Raw genomic sequence first — 21311 nt, forward strand, 5'->3', positions numbered from 1 at the left:
ACGATGAAGATCAGATAGGCCAGCGTCACGGTACGAAGTCCAGCAAGGACAGAACAACACTCTTCGCATAGACGTCCAGCGAAAGTCGTATCAACCGGTTTAGAAGTCGGACGTCGGTAGAACTTGGCGAAGAGTGAAGGTCCGACAAATGGTATGAATCCGAATCTTTGGTTGGCAGAGGAGAAACTCCGGCTTCACCTTGGCGGAGTTTTGGCGTCAGGAGGGAACTCCTTGTAATTAGGAAGCAATTTCAGCATCCCATGGAACGTTGGGAAGTATTCTGGCGTTTCTCCGAAATCCGGCAGAGTTCCGGCGTCTTCAGCGGCAGGAAAGCTTCGGCGATGGTAGAGAAGGCTGAGGAATCTCCTTTTCCCTTTCCCTCTTCTTCTTCTCTCTCTTCACTTGAAGTCCCCTTTGTGTAGAATGAGGGCTCTATTTATAGTTTTTCTTGAGTGGCATAGCCCGTAAATATCGTGAGATCAAGGGCGAATTAGGAGTAGTTTGAATGGACGGCGGTATCGAATCCTTTGATCATGCACCGTTCGTTGGGTATTTGAAGGCCTTAATGATGTCGGAATTTGGCGATCTTGGGCTCGTTGGATTCGTATCGTCGAGCCGTTCGATCGAGTTAAGCTCGTCAAAATCAGAGCCGTTTGACAACTCAAATTGCGGTTTTGAACCTTCCAACAAGCGCTTTAAGCCTTGATTCGGACTCATTTGGGCTCGGATTGGGTTGATCTTGGTGTCGTTGGTTTAGTATTCCGAGACGCTCAGTTTGACTGTAAGCTCACTGAATCGGAGTTCATATGCCCCGAAAGTAATTTTTGAAGTTTCCAAACTGATTTTGCCTCGAGTTGTGCCCGATCAAGTTAATTTGTGATGACTGTAGCATTTCTAATAATTTTTTAATAAAAAAATTTCTTACAAACAATTAAAAAATAGTGAGTAGAATTTGTTACTCAACATAATAGCACATATCTTCATACATAATTAATGTTGCTTAAAATAATCATGTTTATTTTTAAAATTTTTTTCACAATAAAAAATATATTATTGTAAATTAATTTTTTTAATTTGCCAGATTCATAAGATGATCGATGTAATTGTCTTAATTATTAATTAATATAATAACTTAAAATTATTAAAATCTTCTTTAAATAATTAACAAAAATACCTAAAAAAATTAATATGTAAGGCAATTAATTTCTTGAACAACATCAGATCAAATCAATACAATTAAATAATATCAAATTTCTCATAAAGCCATCAAACGGATTAAAACGGTGATCGGCTCCTAATTCGACCTGTCAAAACAGCTAATACGCTGCTTGATTTATCCAAAATGCTTTACTAGCAGCTTTCTACGAAAAATATGCACAGCATCATTTATTTTATTTCTTTTTTATTTCTGATCAAGTACGATCCACATCAAAGGTAACAAAAATCGACTCAAATTTGATCGAAAATTTTGGATTAGAACCGATTTGATTGGAATAATGAGCCAGTTTCAGGTTCCCGAATTCAACCCCAAATTTGACCTATTTAAAAAAATGGCGAATTCTGGTTGACCCAAAAACCAAAACTCAACCCCAGTTAGCCTAGGAAAAATGAGTATGAATGCCACATCGCGTCGAGTGCTCGCCCGCGCGATGCGCAGATCGACGTGCCGCCCCGCCATCTATGTCGACTGCCCTCCCCACCTATGGCCTCACCCCGTGTATAAGTCAGGTCGAGTCGGGTCAACTTGACAACCTGTCCGGGTTGAAAAACCTGACTTATATGCAAAACGGATTGGATTGAATTGGATCAACAAGTATCGGATCAATTCCGAATTGGACGAACCAAACCCATGATCTGATTTTATTTCATGTCCACTAAGTTTTTGTATTACTTTGTTGGGCTTTTCCTTCTTCTCATTTATAAGTTTTTACTTGTAATGTTGCTTTTACTCAGTAATAGATAGATGGCTTAAGCCGCCAAAATTCCCAAAAAAAAAAAAAATTGCAACACACGAAAAAAGAGCAGATTCTTTCAAGCTAATGAAAATGGCAAAACCTTGGTTTCAAGCATAAATAATGGCTTTCAATAGTCAGTTCGCACTGTTCAATATGGTAAAGCTATTAGGACCGTAATGTAAAATAAGCACAGGAACACACTCCTAATGTCCAGATATCCTCCTCATGCTACCCACCTCCACGCTCATAAATATAAAATAAATGTTTGTCAACGATAACAATCAGCAGCAGGCCTGTATTATTCCATGGTGAAGCTCAAGTACTAAATACTGCAATCTATCAACAATTCAAAGGTTTAAGTATGAAAATCCTCCTTTGGGCTTCCTTCCAGGACTTTATTTGGCATGATTTGGCAGAGACTGTGCACTTGGGGGGAAGTTGTTAATTTCAGCATCCCATGGAAGTTGGGAAGTATTCTGGCGTTCTCCCGAATATCCGGCAGAGTTCCGGCGTCTTTAGGCGGCAGGAAAAGCTTCGGCGATGGTAGAGAAGGTGAGGAATCTCCTTTTCCCCTTTCTCCTCTTCTTCTTCTCTCTCTTTTATCTTATATTTTTTTATTTCATTCTAAATATTAAAAAAATTACAACTAATTAATGAAATATAATACTATACTAATATAGTCGATCAAAACTCCTAAATATGATATACTCTAAAGATAACTGTTATTTTCTTACCTACTTTTTAATATTTTTTTATTCCTATACTTAAATAAAAATTAAGATTATTCTTTTTTAAACATTATTTATGTTAGAGGAATATTAAATTATTAAATTCAAGGTCAAACCACACCCTATTTTATGCTTGAATAATTAATCTTGCTAAATTCAATGAATTCGAGCTGCTCATAAACAACTTTTTTAATAAAAAAATAGAATATTAATTTAAAACAACCAAAGAGTAATAATGAGAGACCATAAAAAGGAATCGGTGTAGTTAGGTTTTTTTTTTTGGGGGGGAGATAGGGATTCATTTCCGTACCATATATTTTCTTAATACTTTCTAAAATAATTTTTTAATAAAAAAATTTCTTACAAACAATTAAAAAATAGTGAGTAGAATTTGTTACTCAACATAATAGCACATATTTAATGTTGCTTAAAATAATCATATTTATTTTTAAAAATTTTCTTCACAATAAAAATTATTGTAAATTATTTTTTTTTTTAATTTGCCAGATTCATAAGATGATCGATGTAAATGTCTTTAATTATTATAATAAAATATAATAACTTAAAATTATTAAAATCCTTCTTTAAAATTAACAAAATCCCTAAAAAAATTATATTGTAAGGCAATTAATTTTCTTGAACAACATCAGATCAAATCAAATACAATTAAATAATATCAAATTTCTCATAAAGCCATCAAACCGGATTAAACAGGTGATCGGCTCCTAATTCGACCTGTCAAAACAGCTAATACGCTGCTTGATTTATCCAAAATGCTTTACTAGCAAGCTTTTCTACGAAAAATATGCAACGCATCATTTATTTTATTTCTTTTTTATTTTCTGATCAAGTACGAATCCACATCAAAGGTACCACAAAAATCGGACTCAAATTTGATCCGAAAATTTTGGATTAGAACCGATCTGATTGGAATAATGAGCCAGGTTCAGGTTCCCGAATTCAACCCCAAATTTGACCTATTTAAAAAAATGGGTCGAATTCTGGTTGACCCAAAAACCAAAACTCAACCCCAGTTAGCCTAGGAAAAATGAGTATGACTGCCCGCATCGCGTCGAGTGCCCGCCCCGCCATTGCGTCGACTGCCCGCCCCGCCATCGCATCGAATGCCCGCCCCGCCATCATGTCGACTGCCCTCCCCACCTATGCCTCACCCCGTGTATAAGTCAGGTCGAGTCGGGTCAACTTGACAACCTGTCCGGGTTGAAAAACCTGACTTATATGCAAAAACGGATTGGATTTGAATTGGATCAACAAGTATCGGATCAATTCCGAATTGGACCCGAACCAAACCCATGATCTGATTTTTATTTCATGTCCACTAAAGTTTTTTGTATTACTTTGTTGGCCTTTTCCTTCTTCTTCATTTACAGTTTTACTTGTAATGTTGCTTTTACTCAGTAATAGATAGATGGGCTTTAAGCCCCAAAATTTCCCAAAAAAAAAAATTGCAACAACAACAAAAAAGAGCAGATTCTTTCAGCTAATGAAATGCAAACTTGGTTTCAAAAGCATAAATTAATGGCTTTCAATAGTCAGATTCGCACTTTTCAATGTAAAGCTATTGTACCCTAAATGTAAATAAGCATAGGAACAACTCCTATGGCCAAATATCCTCCTCAATGCTACCACCATCCACTCATAAAATATTAAATATAACGTTCGCTTAGCATAACAATCACAGCAGGCCTCAGCTATTATCCATGGTGAAGCTCAAGATACTAAATACTGAATCTATAAAAAATTTCCAAAGGTTTAAGTATGTTAGGCTCCCCCTTGCTTCCTTCCAAGGAATTTATTTGGATGATTTGGCAGAGACTGTGCAATGGAAGTTGTTTGGTTTTCACCTTTATTACTTCTAGTAACAATTCTTAGAGGATGAGCTTCTGTGTTGAAGACCCACTCATCCAAAGAGATGAGAGATGGCGGTGAGAATAGGAGATAAAGATATTTGAGAGTTTCAGCAAGGAAAAAGCTCTGCATCATGTTATCCTTGGTGCCAGTATTTACCTGAACAGAAAAATGCAAACAATACAATATAAGGAGCCAAAAGCTTTGATTATTTGGATGAATTATTCTGTGCGGACATCGAACGTCATCCAGAGTCCAATGAAAATGTGCCACGTCACCCGTTACTCGGTACTGTGGCTCGGTACCGAGCTCGGTACTGGATGATGTGGTTGCACTTGATTCGCCTCTGGACGGTAAGCTGTGTCCGGTGTCTGCACCTTGATTTGATGATGAAACATTGTACTGAACTTCTAATTATAAGATTTGTTATGAAGTATAGTGTGTATAAGTGCTAAAGAAGGCTGACCTAGAGCAATATTTAGTTTCATTGTGATCTGGGCATATGGCGATACTTTCATGCACTTAGTGCACTATTTTGTTCATAAGGTGCTACAAAGAAAGTAAAGAGCAAAGTACGTACATCCTTTAGTCCAACATAGCCAGAATCTATGCGAGAGTTCTTTTCAAATGCTTGGAATATATTCCAGCCCCATTCCTTATATGTTTTATTCCCAGTAATACGCCAGAGATACATTAGTGATTCTATAGTCTCTGGTCTCAATATGTTCCATGACGTGCCAACATGCATGTCCTGCGGTTTTTCAAAGTTGAAGGGATGGTTCAATCAAGATATTTCAATCTGCAGCAATGGCTGCCAGTATTCAATTAACTGACCTGTCCTTCATGGAAGAAATAGTTTTCACCAGCCAATTTTGTAGGAGTTGTTTGGTAAAAATTGTAACAAGTCCAAGCAAGCTGCAGAGAGATTCCAGATAAGGCATTTTTTTGTCAGAGAAAGCTAAAAAGCTAAATGTTATTTGAATCCTATGATGCTAATAATTTTATAAAAGCAGGGATTGGCCACATAATTTCCTCTGCATGATAAATACAAATTCAAAGAAGGAAAATACAACGCCATGTGTTTGAGTGTTCAAAGAACTTGGAATATCTAAATTGTATATTAATGCCAAAAATGGCCTGATAAAATCAATGTTCATCAGGGATAAAAGCAGAGGAGACAAAACTACCTCTTCAGCAAGTAATAAAGTTTTTTTAGCACTTTCAGAGTCATAGCCAGAAGAACCTAAAGCTAACATTCCTGGAGCAAAGCATGCCAGTTCATCCATCTGCATAAATTACAGAAAAGGTAGGAACTACAAGTTCAGAAATGTTGAAAAGTTCAAATGGATTCACAAGTAGTTCCATAGATCTTAATAAGATTTTACCTTGTCAGACAGATAGTCACCATTCTTCTCACAGAGATATGTGAAGGAAGATGGCGTGCTTTTACGAACCAGACTTTGTAGTCCTTTCATGGATGTCTCCCACATTTCTCTACATGAAAGTCATAAGAAAATAGAAATCTGAATGAATTAATAATCCACTAGTTAATCCATCGAGGTTTCATGCATGCAAGCTTGCCGGTGTATTCTAGTAAACTACTTAGAAAAAAGGACAAGGGAGAGGGTAAAAAGTATTATGTTACAATATAATCAATGAAAATTTCAAACTAAAGAGAGATATTTACAATCACTTTCATAATAAATTTCAATAGTCACCAGTTATCTCACCTGTAATGCTTTACACTCCCAGTTTTGTTTCCTTGTACCCAAACTTTAAGAAGATATTCGTAGAAGCTGCAACACAAGTTTGGACAAAATTTTGCATTCAGTTGTAATGACATGACATTAAGTTGAAACGCATAGTATGCGGTACAAAAACGAAATGAATCAACATTTTTGGGCAGATATATCAGATTTTAGCAAGGCGGTTAGTAAGACTCAAAGTGCTTCTGATGTGAAACAAAATCATGCGAAAGTGATTTGCTTAAAGAAGTTTGCACGTTTAGATTTAGAGGCAATAATAAGCAAGATCTTATGCGGAATTGAACGATAAAATAAATATTAAAGTGGTACTTAGCTTAGGTTAATTTTCATGCATATAAGTTAAGTTCAAAGATAGCCATCTTAATCCAACATTGCCTACGTAGATTGTTCCAACAATAAATTCCAATACTAACAATAAGATTAGGCTATGAAAGATCCCTCACACAACTCTTCTAATTATTAGGCTTTAGTGGAGAAGCATTAACGTGATCGTCATGAATCTACTATACCACAATTGAGAAGCACTTCGAAGATAAAAGAGCCGGGGAAGAGTTTACCCCAAAGACACGAGAGATACGCGCTCCGGCAAAGCGGTTTGTAGTTGGGAATAAAGTGGGCAGCAACCCCGAACCTCCTCGCACTAAGGAACACCCGGGAAGAGGTGCAGAAATTCAGGACAGCAGCCACGTGGTCTCCCGGGGTAGCTTGTTGCTGATTTGGGCACTCTTGGACAGAGGACAGCAGTCTGGAACTTTCCCAAGCAGTGGACAGCAGGTGGAAAATGCCAGAAAATCTATAACAGCTTTAGGATTCTTCTGGACAGCAATTTGAAATCTGGAGTAAAGGTTGACTTGCTTTCCACTCTCAGATTTTGAAATCTGGAGTAAAAACAGAACTCACGTTTGAGTGGGGAGGCATTTGGGAGGTAATTAAGAGGTGATGAGGTGGCAATTAGAGAGAGAAGCAATGGGTTTGAGGTGGCCGGCCATAAGGAGGGAGAAAGGCTTGGTATTAACTCACATGAGGCCCCCAAATTAATCACAGATTTATTCCAAGATTAATCTCAGATTTGGCTGAATTTGGATGGGGCAATTTGAATTTTGAATCCAAGCTTTAATTGTAATTAATTCCTCAATGAGGGAATTAATTGGGGAAAAAAAACCACTGAAGGCCGGCGGCAATGAGAGAGGAGGGGAGAGAGCTTAATGTTGAAAACTGAAATAGATTTCAGTTTTTATAATTAGGATGGGAGGGAAATTTAATTGAAATCAAATTCAGATTTCAATATTGAGAGGAGGGGTATTGATGGCAATTAATGGGAGCCTAATTAGGGGGCCGACGGTAGAGAGAGAGAGGGGGAGTTAGGGAGAGAGGGAGAGGGGTTTCCAAATATGAATAATGACTAAGAAATTTTTAAATAAATCCAAATTAATTTAATTTATAATTTGAATTCATTAAAAAAAAATTCCATAAATGGAATTTCCAAATTTGGAAAGAATTTGAATTTTGAAATTCAAATTCCAAGGAAGGCTAAGGAAGGGAGGCGTGGGGGAGGTGGTGGAGAGGGGAGAGGCCGACGGCAAGATGGCCGGCCGGTGGAGCTAGGGTGGCCGACGGGATGGGGCTCCGAGGGTGGCGGCACTAGTGGAAGCTTCGGCTTCTTCCAACTCTTGGTCGTTGCTTGCGGGAGATTGTGGTGGAGAAGAAGAATGTTGCTTGAAGAAGGGAGAAAGGAGATAACCAAGAAAATAAGAAAAAGATAGAGATAACTAACGAACTCACACAGAGATCGTAGGAACCGCGAACCCCGGACTCTTCCAAAGATTGACGAGTATTGCGAATTACCCTCCTCGGGCTTCTCCTCTCATGAACTCACTAAGAGATCACGTGAACTCACTAAGAGATCAACAAGAACATAAAACTTTTCATTATCAATAATCATCATCCGTTTCCAAGAGGAAGGGGAGGGCTTAAATAACCAAATAAATGAGGGAAAATAAAAGACACAATTTCCACTAGGGCAAACATAGAACAAAGCCCTCAAGTGAGGGTAGAAATGGAAAAGTACAAATAACAAATAAAATACATGAAAATAAATAGACTCTATTCAGATTGCAAAAATACTAAAAATGAGAAAGTTAAAAAAATTAATACTTCTGATAAGGAAAAGAGAGCAAGGAGCAACGTATAGAAGCAAAGTAAAATCATACTACCTATCGCCCATCGCACCAAAAGTTACTTGCGAGCGTGAAGATGTCCCAGAGTTGGGATTTATGTAGATGGAGAGCAGGCCATCGCTCGGAAATGACTTCTGAAATTGAGATATTACATTTTCTACCTACAGGGGAAAAAAATGCTCTCAAAAACGAAAACATGAACAAAATACCACTAATCAACCTTGAATTAAGATAAATACCCAAGGAATTATTTACATAACGATCCTTATGAAAAGAACTTTAGACAACATAAATTACCCAAAGAGAAAAAACCCACATCTATTAACCCATAGTGAGTACTTGTTTAAATATCCGCAATACAAAAATGCATTCCTGCTCCACATTTAAAGCAAATATTTTGAAGCCAAAAGAACGGTTATCTCACACTACTTTCAAATATTCAATGGAATTCCTAAATATCAAAATTTCATATTTTACCCTAGAACTCCAAATACACCATAAAAGAACAAAACTATTTTGTACAATAACAACATCAAACTTTTATCCCACTATGTGGAGTCAGCTAACAAAAAAAAATTCAAAGAGAAAATATGGAAATATTTTAATCAAAATTTGTTATCTTCAACATCAGATGAACTCCATCAAATGTACGAGACTGATAGCTTAATGTAATAATCCATGGGGAACACAAATATCATTTCGTTTTGAAATTTAGAATCAATCTTCAAAAAAAAAAAAAAGAGAAAAAGAGAGCAAATCAGTAATCCTCAATGCTCGTATTCTGAAACTAGATAAAAATTGATTTAGCATCAGCTAGGTTCTCTCTTAACAGAATCAACGGCACTCATGATCACAAAAAGCTCCTCTTTGCCAGAAGATAGATCCACTTCCTAGGTTAAGTGGTTGTTTCTTTTCATTAGTAGACTGTGTATAGTATTATTAACTAGGAGATACCTATTATAACACAAGCAATGAATGCGATTCTGTTTGGTTGTTATTAAGCCTTGAGATTATGGTACTAGAAAAGTTTGGGATCCTTTTTACTTTCTGTTTTTCATGTTTGTTATAACAAAATGGAAAGGTGAAAAAACACATTTCCCTGAAATTACTCATTTTCTGTTCCTAAAAATAAAATAGTTTTGTTCCTGATATTTACTCATTACAAAACATTGTTTTGGTAAATCAGATGGCTATCAACATAAAAAACCATAACTACTTAATGATGTCAATAAAAATTATAATTCTAGTTTATTTTCTAACGTTATTTAACAAAAATACAAAGCAGCAGTTCAAATAAACCCGTCTACTATAAAATATTTAGTCAATATATAGCTCACTTTAATTTCATGCTTCTACAATTTAATAACTAATGCCCGAAATAATTACATAGCAAATCTATAGTAATATTAATTATTAGAAATATGTTATATAATTTATTAATACAAATATACTAATTTAAACTAGCTCAAGACAAACAAAAAATTTTCTTTTCATATTAAAATAATTAAATGTTAACTAGAAAACTACATGATAAAACTGAATAAAAATATTATGTTATTATTTAAAATACTATAATTTTTTCATGCTACTTAAAGATATACTTATCATATAGAATCTGATTATTTTCAATGGGGTTTTGTGTACACAAATTATGAATTTATAATATTATTAAATTTTAAAATGTTTGAAACAACCTAAAATTATTAAGAATTTGAATGGTTAGTTGCGTAATTTACTTAATATGTTTATTAAAATATAAAAAGTTGGCTTAGAACTTCAAAAAAAATATTGATTTTGTTTCAATTTCAATGCAAGCTACTATACATATTCATGCTTTTTTAAAGACCACAGGGAAAAAAATTAAAATAGGAATATAACAAAAACAAAGCCCATATGGAACATAGTATTCATGAAGCATCGTGGCTTTTGCCAAAACAAGCTAGGATGAAAGAAAGGAGCAAATTGAAACAAATAAAAATGCTTATTATTCCCAATATGGTCAAAGTCTTGACATGCTTAAATGCTCCTCAAACACAAAATAACACAAAAGTAAGAGCAACAAGGTACGTTTTGATTGTCTGAGAAATACCTTCTGTTGGTACTTTAGATCTCCAGACCTCTGAGATAGAACTATGAATTCAAGTTGCTCAGTTCCAGAGTCTGCAAGGATACTATCACCCTGTGAAAAGCAACAGATGCATTCCAGAAGCAGTTCATATTTTATTTGGGAATACGAAGGCATAAAAAATAATAATAATAACTGATGCCAAACCGTCAAAGCATGTCCCAGAAATTAGTAGGGATGGCATATAAATATCGTTCACACTAAATATCACTGTAAATTGATCTCGATGAGCCATGAAAAACTTATACAGGTAGCAATTTTAGGAACCTTTCACCATTGTAAGTTTCTAGCACCTCAAGCACTAGAACGAAGCAACACCAAACAGCTTATGTCCCAAGTAAATTCAACTAAATATAAGCCTACTAGTAGCTCCTTCTTTAAGCTTCAATACAACTTTCAAGTGTCCTTTTTTGTTTATCTTTAATTTTTTGACTTGTTATATGACATTCGTTGGGATAAGGCTAATCATGACAATGATTTGGCAAATGGGTTGCATTTCTGATAAAAGGTGTTAAGCTCTTGAGATTTCTGCTAATTTTTCTCTTTCGCTATTATTCTGAAAGCTCCATGAAATTTTTTTTTATAATTTTCTTTCTTTCTCTATTATTCAGAAAGTTCCATAAAATAATTTCTAGGATTTTCTTCTTTCATCACAAACACAACAAATAACCCTTCTCCTAACTCTTTATTTTTACCTTCTTCAGTATCTTAATACTCTGTTTTTTAGTAATGTTGCACTTGCCTCTACCTGAATTGTGTAGTATAAAGTGTAGCTAAACATATTATTCTTACATGCATATTATTATTATCAACTTATCAAATAAATGATATGAAATATATGTTCTTTGGGTAAGCTATAAATTGGAAATTATTGTTTAAAGATGTAATGTGTTACAATTTAAATTATTTTATTATGATAAATTTTTATAGATATTTGTTATGAAAGTATGGTAATGTTCATACTTTGTGGAAACATGGTTCGATATGGATTAACAAAAAGTCAATAGCTGGAAATTGAAATCATATTTCAAAAAGGGGTGCCTTGCCTCTCACTTTTTTCCTTCCACTTTTCTCAATTTTATGTCACCTCCTTCCCATTGTTTTAAATCAATCTGTTCCCTCTTCCTCTTTCTCACTCGTTCTATTTTATCTTTTTATCCACTCCTGATTTGTCTCAAAAAGAAGGGCAGCGAGGAAATAAAGATGAGTCGGGAGGTATAGGCCAAAATATATAAAAGAAGGGTTTTCTTAAAAGATTGAGAAAAGGGAATGTCATGAGCAAAAACTGCAATTTCATTTGCTCGTTGTTGACGTTACACTCAAGAACAAAATGTTTAGGCCAAATAAAACACAAAGCTTCCATACAAAATTCTCCCCAACACCCCCCACAGCTAAAAGAATTTTGTAATAACAAATCTAGCATAATTCCATAAAGTTACGCAGAATGATAGGAAGGGAAGTTTGGTTGGCAATTTCAAACTCATGACAATGGAACTTAAAAGTACTTTTCAAAAACCTTTTGATTTTTTTCCAAGCTACCTTTCTAAGGAATCATTATATAAATTTATAATTTTCTTCAAACCCAGAGGGGTGATAGATCTTTGAGACTTTGACTTGGTCCAAAATTCTAATTCTTATTAATATTTTGATTCTCATTATTTATTTCCCAAATCATGACCATTGACTTTTCTGGACCTAATTCCCAAAATTATAAGGTATCACAGTTTTGGAGGATTAAAATCCCATTTAATATGAGCTTACGATGGGAGAAGTGGATATACTAACTTCTTTCCTGAAACAATCTTTCCCAAGATAAAACCTTGCAAAGGCTTTGAAGAGAGAGCCAAAAAAAGATCTTTCGTGTATAATCCTGCATAATCTCGAATGTTATCAGTTTTGGTACGTAGACCAAATGATACAATGGAAGCAAAAGTTCCTAGATTCATGGAGATATAGGACACAACATATAAGTTATCATGCCAACCAAGACCCCTCATTTGAATGGTCGTCTATCATATCTCTCCTTCCAATTATGTTGACGGTTTTACACTTTTACCATTACTTTCCACTTTATAACCTTTTAAATAATTTCTAGACAACTTCATCCATATGTCATATGTATTTTTAGATAAATTGAAAGTATTTTAAGGTGGAACCTATCCTTGAAAATAAACCAAAGAAAATGACCTCTTCTTTAAAAAATGATTAGACATACTAATGGAGCATAGAAATGGGTAAAACCATCACCCTAGGTCACATGATTTTTGCATTGTAGCTTTTTGAAGGTAAATCATCATGAGATTGATGACTTTGATCTTTTTTAATCTGAGGGTAAAATATTGAGCTCCTCTTAAGTCTTATACTATTATGTTCAACAAGCATATTTAGAAATTGATGAGGTGGCTATCCCAATCTGAGGAAACTAACTTAGGCATTTGGGACATGCCCAAACTTCCTAGAGTTAGTTTGCATATTTACTAGTTCATGTATTCCTGACTTAGAATGTTGGATTAAGACCATTATATTTGAAATCTTACTGATCACAACAAAAAATAATCATAGTCTTTCTAGATCTATGGCAATCTTCCATGGAATTCCATGGAGATATTCTCTCATGAACATATTGCACCTAAAAGTATATGGAAAATCTAAGTTTCATACCCAACGACTACGACGAATTGCATAGAACAACACATATTATTCACTTCTTGTTTCATAATAAGTCAGTATACATAGACCCAAAAATTTTTCAATGACCATTGAAATTGACGTGACCTTCCACCTCACACAAAGACCAGTTTGATTGCACAAACAAGAGAGAACTGGGCAAGTTATACCACTTTGGCTATTTAATAGATAAATGCAAGTGTAAAAAAACAAAAAGTATTTGCTTCCGAAAGCAATGCATTAAGATCTACCACTTGACTTTCGCTTCAAATGCTCTAAAACTGCTCGAAAGTGATTATATAGGTAACTTGCTCACCTCTCTACAAAATTAGTTCAAACACATGCAAATTAACATCATATTTAGCCTTATCCAAATTATTTAGAGTAGGCTTTATGAATCCTTATTCTTCATTCACTTTTGATCAATTCCCACGAGGCTTCAAGCCTACTCTACATAAATCTCTTTGCACAACTTCTATTTATGATATAGCTTTATAGTATACTCATTTTCTTTCACCAAGAATTTTATCTAAACCAATTTATAGATGCATTTGTACTCCCATCATCTTTCATTCTATATTTCTTAGTTCAGAAGTTCATCTTGACATTCCTATATTTTTTCACGTTTACTTAACAATAATTAACTTTTTATTGTAAAACAATTGGATCAATCAACAACATCGGTTTAATTATTTTTATATAAATTTATTACTTAGTTTAGTCTATGTGACACGTATAAGTTGTGGATATTGTTGCTATTGTTGTTACTTCATAACATTTTAATATCATAAATAGATAACAATAAACATAACTTTTTACATACAATACATGGTGAAGTTTTGTATATCATATAAAGTATATAAGCTACAATATCATAATACTTTTGTAAGTGACTATATGCAAGTTCATGCTTATATATAGATAGATTAAGATGAACACATTCATAGGGTCAGTTATTTACTGGTTACCATAAACTGCGCAACCAAGAAAAAATATTAAGTAGAAAATTTCCTAGCAAATGATCAAATGACATTCTTAAAAGTGGAGTATGCTATCCCACTATGTGGGGCCAGCTACATGAATCCTAATTCTTCATTGTGTAATGTTAAAAGTTAAATTCTCATTTAAATCTAATAAAGAAAAGTCATTTCTAATATTTTCTAAGTCTTTGTAGGTATACTTTTATCTTTCTTAACATAAGTCAAATCTAATACATCTACTCTCTAACCAGGTCATCGAAAGGCCACCATTTCATGTGACCAAACCATCTAAGGTAACTCTCTCTAATCTTATCTTCCATTGGAGATACTCCAACCTTTTCACGTATATGCTCTATTCGTATCCTGTCTCTAAGAGTAAAGCCAATCATCCACTTAAGCATCCTCATCTCTGCAACACTTAACTTAATATTATGCATCTCTTTTAATGGACAACATTCTGCACCATAAAGTATTGCAAGTCTAATCACCATCTTATAGAATTTTCCCTTAAGTTTGAGGGGAATTTTTCTATTACACAACAAGCCCTATGCATTCCTCCACTTCAACCATCCAACTTGAATTCTACTAGTAATATCCCCATTTATTTCACCATCACTTTGAACAATAGACCCAAGATATCGAAAATGTAAATGAATTTTTTATCTTGTAATAGCATTCCTTGCATCAACTTCAAGTTCAAATGATCACAAAATTTTTGGCATTGGTAAGACAAATGACCTTTCTTTAGGGGAAAAAAATGCCCGCACAAAATAAGGCAACGGTGGTGCTTTAGCGCTTCAGGGAATTGTGAAGCCCAACCTAAGTACCTTGTACCTTAAATTCTAAAAATGCGAGTACCTCAATTGAACAACAAGGCAAACCATGCAAGCATTATTTTTCCCTAAGTTGGCTTGCAACCGCAGATCATTTTTTGACCCACTAAATAGATATATGCTGCGTATTATAATGCACAGAGTGTAAATTCACCATAAATTTAATCCTATGACTTTGTGATCAATTTCCCTTTTACATTTTAGGAAGAGAAATAAAGCAACCACATTCACTCAGTTCTCTTTCTCATTCATGCAAATTTGTGATCCAAATTCGGGGCTCCACTTCCTTTATTGTTAGGGGCAGCAAATTACTCCTTTCACTTATTTTTCGTCAACTACTACAATTGTTTCCATTATTTTCCCTGTTCTAGTATTTTTTAAATAACACAATATATAATGTGCATTTATGATATTGTGCAGCTAAATTCCGACTATATCATTTTTTTCATTTTATTAATACTTGTGAACATGACCGTATTTTCTAAATTTTATATCTAAATGCAAATGTAAAATTTGCTACATAGATAGCCAACACATGCATCAACCCTTTGCTTTGGAACCATTACAAAAAGATAAACTGCACAGGAAGCTGCTTTGTCCAGTGAAAAAAGTAAGCACTATGTATCTGCGTATAAGAGAAATGAGAATTCTTTCACAAATTGCTATCAATCTCCATCTGGATCATTCTCACATCATCTTGAGTTTTCCACGACCCGTGTAGATCTCCCGGCTTCGAAGCTAGGGAAAGTAGGTGTCCTCCTAAACTCACATTTTCAGTACAGGTAAAGTTGGTTTTTGTTGCAGCACAAAGACAGGTGATCTTCCAAGCAAGATAAAAAATTAGAAAATTTTGAAGGTATACTGCCACTAAGTTGTTGAGGTAAAGTTGCAATATATCATTCATCAACCACATAAATTAGGTAAGGATGTTTCAAGATTCTGAATGGTATGCCTATTCACTCAAACACACCTTGTCTTCGTTTAAAAGTTATCATAAATGTGTCTTCTTCCCAAAACTAATTTTGGCGGTAAATCAATTTCAAGTCCAATTTGGTGAACATTGTTGCATGCTTCAACTGATCTAGAATTTTTTAAACCTTGCCAAGGGAGATCTTTACCATTATTGTGCTGAGGTTCATAGCCAACACGCATGTTGGACCCTCCAACTTGTTTTGGAACCATCCGAAAGAATGTTTTGCACAAAGTTGCTTTATATGTGAGCTTATTGACCATATATGTGGCTAATCTTAATTTCTTCATACTATACCGCCGAGCTTTGTTGGATATCAATCTTGAAGAAATGCATGTATTAGGAAGGAATGATTTCTTATTAGGAGACATGTCCAAAAAAAATGAAATAACTTCAGTTTAATTGAAACCAAATGAGCCAATCCTTAATTTCGTTGGACTTAAAGTTTAATTCAGTCTATCCCATTCTAATGTTTCGTAATCTCACCTTATATTGTCTTGGTAGTTTGCATTGACTTCTCGTGACCTCATCCACAAACCAATCAACTATACTGGCCAAGCTAGGAAACCCTTTTGGTTCTAAAATGTATGGGAAATGAAAAAGCTATCATACATATTTAGGTTTTTGAATGTGCAAGTGTCATAAACAATAAAGACTGTTCATTATGCAAATTGGTATATACTCAATCTTCATTCAAAGTAAGATAATAAACTTTTTGAATGACTAGCTATAATATTTAAGAAGAAAATAAGGAATACTAAAAGGAATATAAACAAGAGATGTACTTTGCATCAATTGTAAGAGATAACTAAAAGCATCTATGGGAAACAAAAAGCTTCAATGCCTCTTGTACTCCAGATAAAAAACAGCAATATCAAACTTTATCAAGAACCCTAGATGGAATTTCAACGCTGCTCCAAAAACCTCATCTGGTCCTTTGACATTCAACTCTGAACTGCATCAAAATTTTCAAGCCTATCTCAATCAGGTACAACAAATTAACACTCACCCACCCACCTTAAAATTATTCTTGGCTTCTTCGTGAATTTTTCAGCTCTAGTTTTGTCAAAGTAGTGTGTGACAATAGTTTAGATTCAGGATGAATCAACATAAAGATAAAATGCAAAGTATTCCAATTTTTTGCCAGCTTAGATGAAAACAAAAAGCATCTCTCTCATCATGACAGTGAACATATCAAAACTACATTTCAAACAGAATCAGCAAAGCCACTTCATCTATGTCAAAATAGTCTTATTTATTAATTGAACTTGAACTCAATATGTGAAAAAGAACATCATTCTGAAAAACAAAAATTAACTGAGATTTCAAAGCCCATGTTTATACTTTTGTTTCTATCAGCATGTATGCCTTGCTAAACTAAGTTTTGCCATGGGTCCATTGAGAAAGCTAAAGGGTATTTCTTTTCAAGTTACATCTTTCATTTAATGCATACCTAGCTTGCATAAGAAAAATTGAGAGTTGATGTTAGGTTGAGAGTCAAATGTAAAAATCAATAAAAATGAATCCAAAGATGATGGAAAATTGCATGCATAATCAAGGAAGCATTGATTACAATAGCAGAATAAACCACTACATTAAATTTAGCATTGTAAGGACAAGTTGATACAAAGTCGACGTAAAATAAGGTAAATTCATTGTAGCATGAGAACTGAAAAGGTAGGGAGAGGGAAATTAGTCGACGAAAGCACGCCTTAGGAAAAAGAAAGAAAGGAGTAGTAGAAACCTTCATTTAAAAAAAACAAACAAATTCAAAAATATCAAAAGTAACCTAAAAATAATTTTTCATGTTGCATCACAAGTATGATGTCATATGGTTCAAATTGAAGTAACAAGAGTTGAAGACAATCTAACCATTATTGTATGAAGAAACATATAGGACATTGAAGAGAAATAGCAGGCTACTATGTTGAATTTAAACTAGAATTAAAAAACAAGTGGATAACAGAAAAAGACATGATTTCCTGATTTTATTTCGTGCTAGGCCAAGTTAAAAACTAAAGCAATAGTAGTATGCCTGCTAAACATAAAGTCACATAAGAAAGTAGTGATGAGTCATAGTTAAAATATAAGGGTTGAGTCTTTGTAGGTAGTGCTTGAAACTTACCCCTGCCCATCCAAAATTATGAGGATTTCCATGAGCTAAATTAATTCGATTGTAAGGAATTCCTGTAGGAGTATTCCAAGCAGGAAGCAACCTGTCACCGATGTCTCTCGCCTTCTCAAGAAATAATGAATCCCCAGAGAGATCGTAAGCACTAAGTAGCCCACCAACAACTCTAGAAATCAATGTACAGACATGAGATGGATATAAATAATGAATTTCTAGAAATCTATGAGATAACTAACCCTCTGCACGTCTAATAATGTTAGATGTATAAACATACTACCGCAAAAGTTTAATATATATCTCTCCTTAGGAATGGAAGACTAAGAACTTGAAATATTAAACCTTGTAGAGCAACCTTATGGTCGTTTCAAATACACTTGCTTCATAGTTCTTGTTAAAGTCCAAGGAATTCGCAACCCATCTGCCAAGAAAGAAAGAAAATCTCATACCAGATCCATAATTGTAAAACTTATAGAACTGCAGATTAATCATTTCTGCAACTATGAACTACACAAATGATTATCATGCATCTGTTGAATAAAGGGACACTTACTGTACCAATGTACAAGCATTTAAAATTAAGCATTGCGAAAATAATACTTGCTACGTATTACAGTATTTTTAAGAAAAATATTGGAAATATGTTAAAGAAATACATGGAGTACAACAATTTCATTAAAAAAACCAATAACCCCTAATAATGACCACTAAAGTAACCAGTAGCAAAGCATGCTTTTTTAGTATGTCAATGCAACTCATGAAGAAAAAACATTAACAAGAAAGATGAAGAAGCAACATTATCTTTAGTTCATTATCAATAATATACCGGATCATGTAGCACATAAATGAAAAGAAGAATGTAAGGTAAGTTTTCTACTCACTCTCTAGCCTTTTCGAATTGATCCTTTAGGCCCATTATGTACAACGTATCAAGGGAGTCCAAAATGGTCGCTCCAAGACCACCAAAGGAGTTCACGCCATTCTTTGATTGTGGCTGGTAAATGAAGAAAATATTATATCATTAAGTGAATCTTCATGAAAAGATAAAAAGAACAGGAGCTCATAAAGACGGAAGCTCCAATATATAGTTAAACTCTTTTTTCCTCGAACTGATATCATATACAACAAACCTGAAGTTCATCTTGACCCCAAGCATACTTCTCATAGGAATTCCAGGCATGAAGCATAGCCTCTTTAACCTTTTCACGCCGTTCATTGTCAAGAGGGTCAGAAACAAATATTTTGTCATTGATTGATTTACCATTCCCATGGATGGTATATTCACCAGAAGGTACAGATTGTCCTGGTCTTTCCAACTACATTTGAATGAAAAGCTTCAGCAGCAATCAAGACAATTAGCTTGAGAAAAAGTAAGAAAGCACAAACAAGCCAGATACCATTTCTTTCAAGCTCTTAATTTCTCCCTTAAGTCGATAAATTTCATCCTGCACATTTAGAAATTAGAAGAAAGTATAAGACTAGCTAGTTCCTGGCTATTTAAATTTGTTGCAAATATCTTAAAAACTTCTCTTACGGCTGGAAAATTTTATCTTTTGACAAGAAAAGAGAGAGAAGGTCATCAAATAGATTTTCCAATACATTTTCGCCTAAATATGAAAAGAAAATCTAGATCAACGCCAGGGGATTTCACAATTTTTTCTCGCTGACGTTGACAAAGAAAATTTAAGTACAAACCTAACTTCCACTTTAAAAAAGTAAAAATTATTATCAAAATTTTGCAAGGCGCCATAGGCAGGCTTCCTGTCATTCACCAACCAATAAACAGTAAAAGAATGAAATTCATCATTTTTAGCCCTGTTCTATTCGATCGTCGCCGGAATTCTATCAAGTAAAAGAAGCAGATATAAGAGAGAAACCAGAAAAAGGAATCATGGCATATACATCATGCTCTCGGAGGAGGTTCTGACGGTCCCATACGGCGAAGCTCACAATCACGAAAGCAACCACCGCAAGGCCGAAGACTCGAACCCAAGGCCTCTTAGTTGGAAGCATAAGCTCTCAACCAACAGGCCAAGGTGAGCTGTGTTATAAATTAATTGTTGTACGATTAGAATATTTTTGACATATTTATACAAATCTAGAAATATATATATATTATTTCATTGTATTATCAGCCTTAACATTTTAATCATAAAAAACTAAATTGTATTTATTTTAAAATTAATTATATGTTATTTAGTTTTTAAAATTCCTAAAAACATTTATAAAAATAAAAAAATTAAAAACTCTAATCTAAAATATTATATCCGAATATTTTAAATGTGAATTTTTGGATTAATTTAAAATTATAAATAATTTATTAAAATTTAACATATAAAATTTGCAAAATAATAAAAGCTAAAATAAAAACCGATTTAAAAATAAAATTTTTATGAATTTTGAATTATAAGATTTTGATCCATTTAAAAGACGGTGAGAAGCAGAAAATGCAAATGAATAGAATTTTGTCTTATGCTGAATTTGCATGAGTGGAATAGGCATATTAGATGAAACATTTACATTTTAATAAATATTTGCGGGCTGAATATAAGCGACGTTAGAGTTTGCAAAATCACATCTGAGCGTTGCACGAATATTCAGCACACAAACAGAAAAGAAAATGAACACCAAGATTTTTACGTGGAAAACCCGAAAGAGGGAAAAAACCACGGGGCCACTCCTAGTTGAAAAGTCTCACTAGTGTTTTTGTAAATTACAAGAAGCTGATTCGTCCCACAAGTCAGGACGATTAGATTACAATTCGTTTCTTCCAACTTGAAACAAATTTACAAAATTCCGCAGAATTCAGGCGTCTCCTGAAAATCCGTCAGAGTTCCAGCATATTCAGGCAGCGGAAAGAACTCCGGCGGTAGTCGAGGAGGAGATGATTCTCCCTTTCCCGTTCTTCTCTTCTCTTCTTCTCTCTCTTTTCACTTGAGTCATCTTGTGAAGAATGAAGGCTATATTTATAGTTTTTTATGGAGTGGCATGGCTTGTAAATAGGTGTGAGATCATGGGCGAATAGGGAGTTGTCGAATGGATGGCCGATATTGAATCCTTCGATCGTGCACCGTTCGTTGGACATTTGAAGGCCTTAGTGATGTCGGAATTTG

The 21311-nt window shown here is 34.3% G+C and overlaps 1 protein-coding gene across 1 annotated transcript; it reads right to left on the reverse strand.

The window, feature by feature from the left end:
* Positions 1 to 4185: 4185 nt before the first annotated feature.
* LOC110110129 (mannosyl-oligosaccharide 1,2-alpha-mannosidase MNS1) lies at positions 4186 to 20178 on the reverse strand. The gene is made up of 14 exons (XM_020841465.2): positions 20101 to 20178; positions 19596 to 19643; positions 19329 to 19514; positions 19080 to 19192; positions 18554 to 18619; positions 18196 to 18367; positions 10585 to 10674; positions 8532 to 8656; positions 6283 to 6348; positions 5938 to 6046; positions 5740 to 5838; positions 5387 to 5467; positions 5133 to 5303; positions 4186 to 4711 (listed from the first exon to the last, which is right to left on the reverse strand). Exons 2-14 carry the CDS (start codon positions 19596 to 19598, stop codon positions 4466 to 4468), a joined length of 1527 nt encoding a protein of 508 aa, XP_020697124.1. The 5' UTR covers positions 19599 to 19643; positions 20101 to 20178; the 3' UTR covers positions 4186 to 4465.
* Positions 20179 to 21311: the final 1133 nt, after the last annotated feature.

The sequence above is a fragment of the Dendrobium catenatum genome, unplaced genomic scaffold, assembly GCF_001605985.2.
Source record: "Dendrobium catenatum unplaced genomic scaffold, ASM160598v2 fragScaff_scaffold_1021, whole genome shotgun sequence".
Classification (NCBI taxonomy): Eukaryota; Viridiplantae; Streptophyta; class Magnoliopsida; order Asparagales; family Orchidaceae; genus Dendrobium; species Dendrobium catenatum.

Coding starts and splice junctions, on each gene's coding strand:
- LOC110110129 (XM_020841465.2), bottom strand. Junction 6,349..8,531: donor TTTGGTGCGATGGGCGATAG/GTAGTATGATTT, acceptor CTTGTGTTGCAG/CTTCTACGAATATCTTCTTA. Junction 6,047..6,282: donor GGGAGTGTAAAGCATTACAG/GTGAGATAACTG, acceptor ACTTTCATGTAG/AGAAATGTGGGAGACATCCA.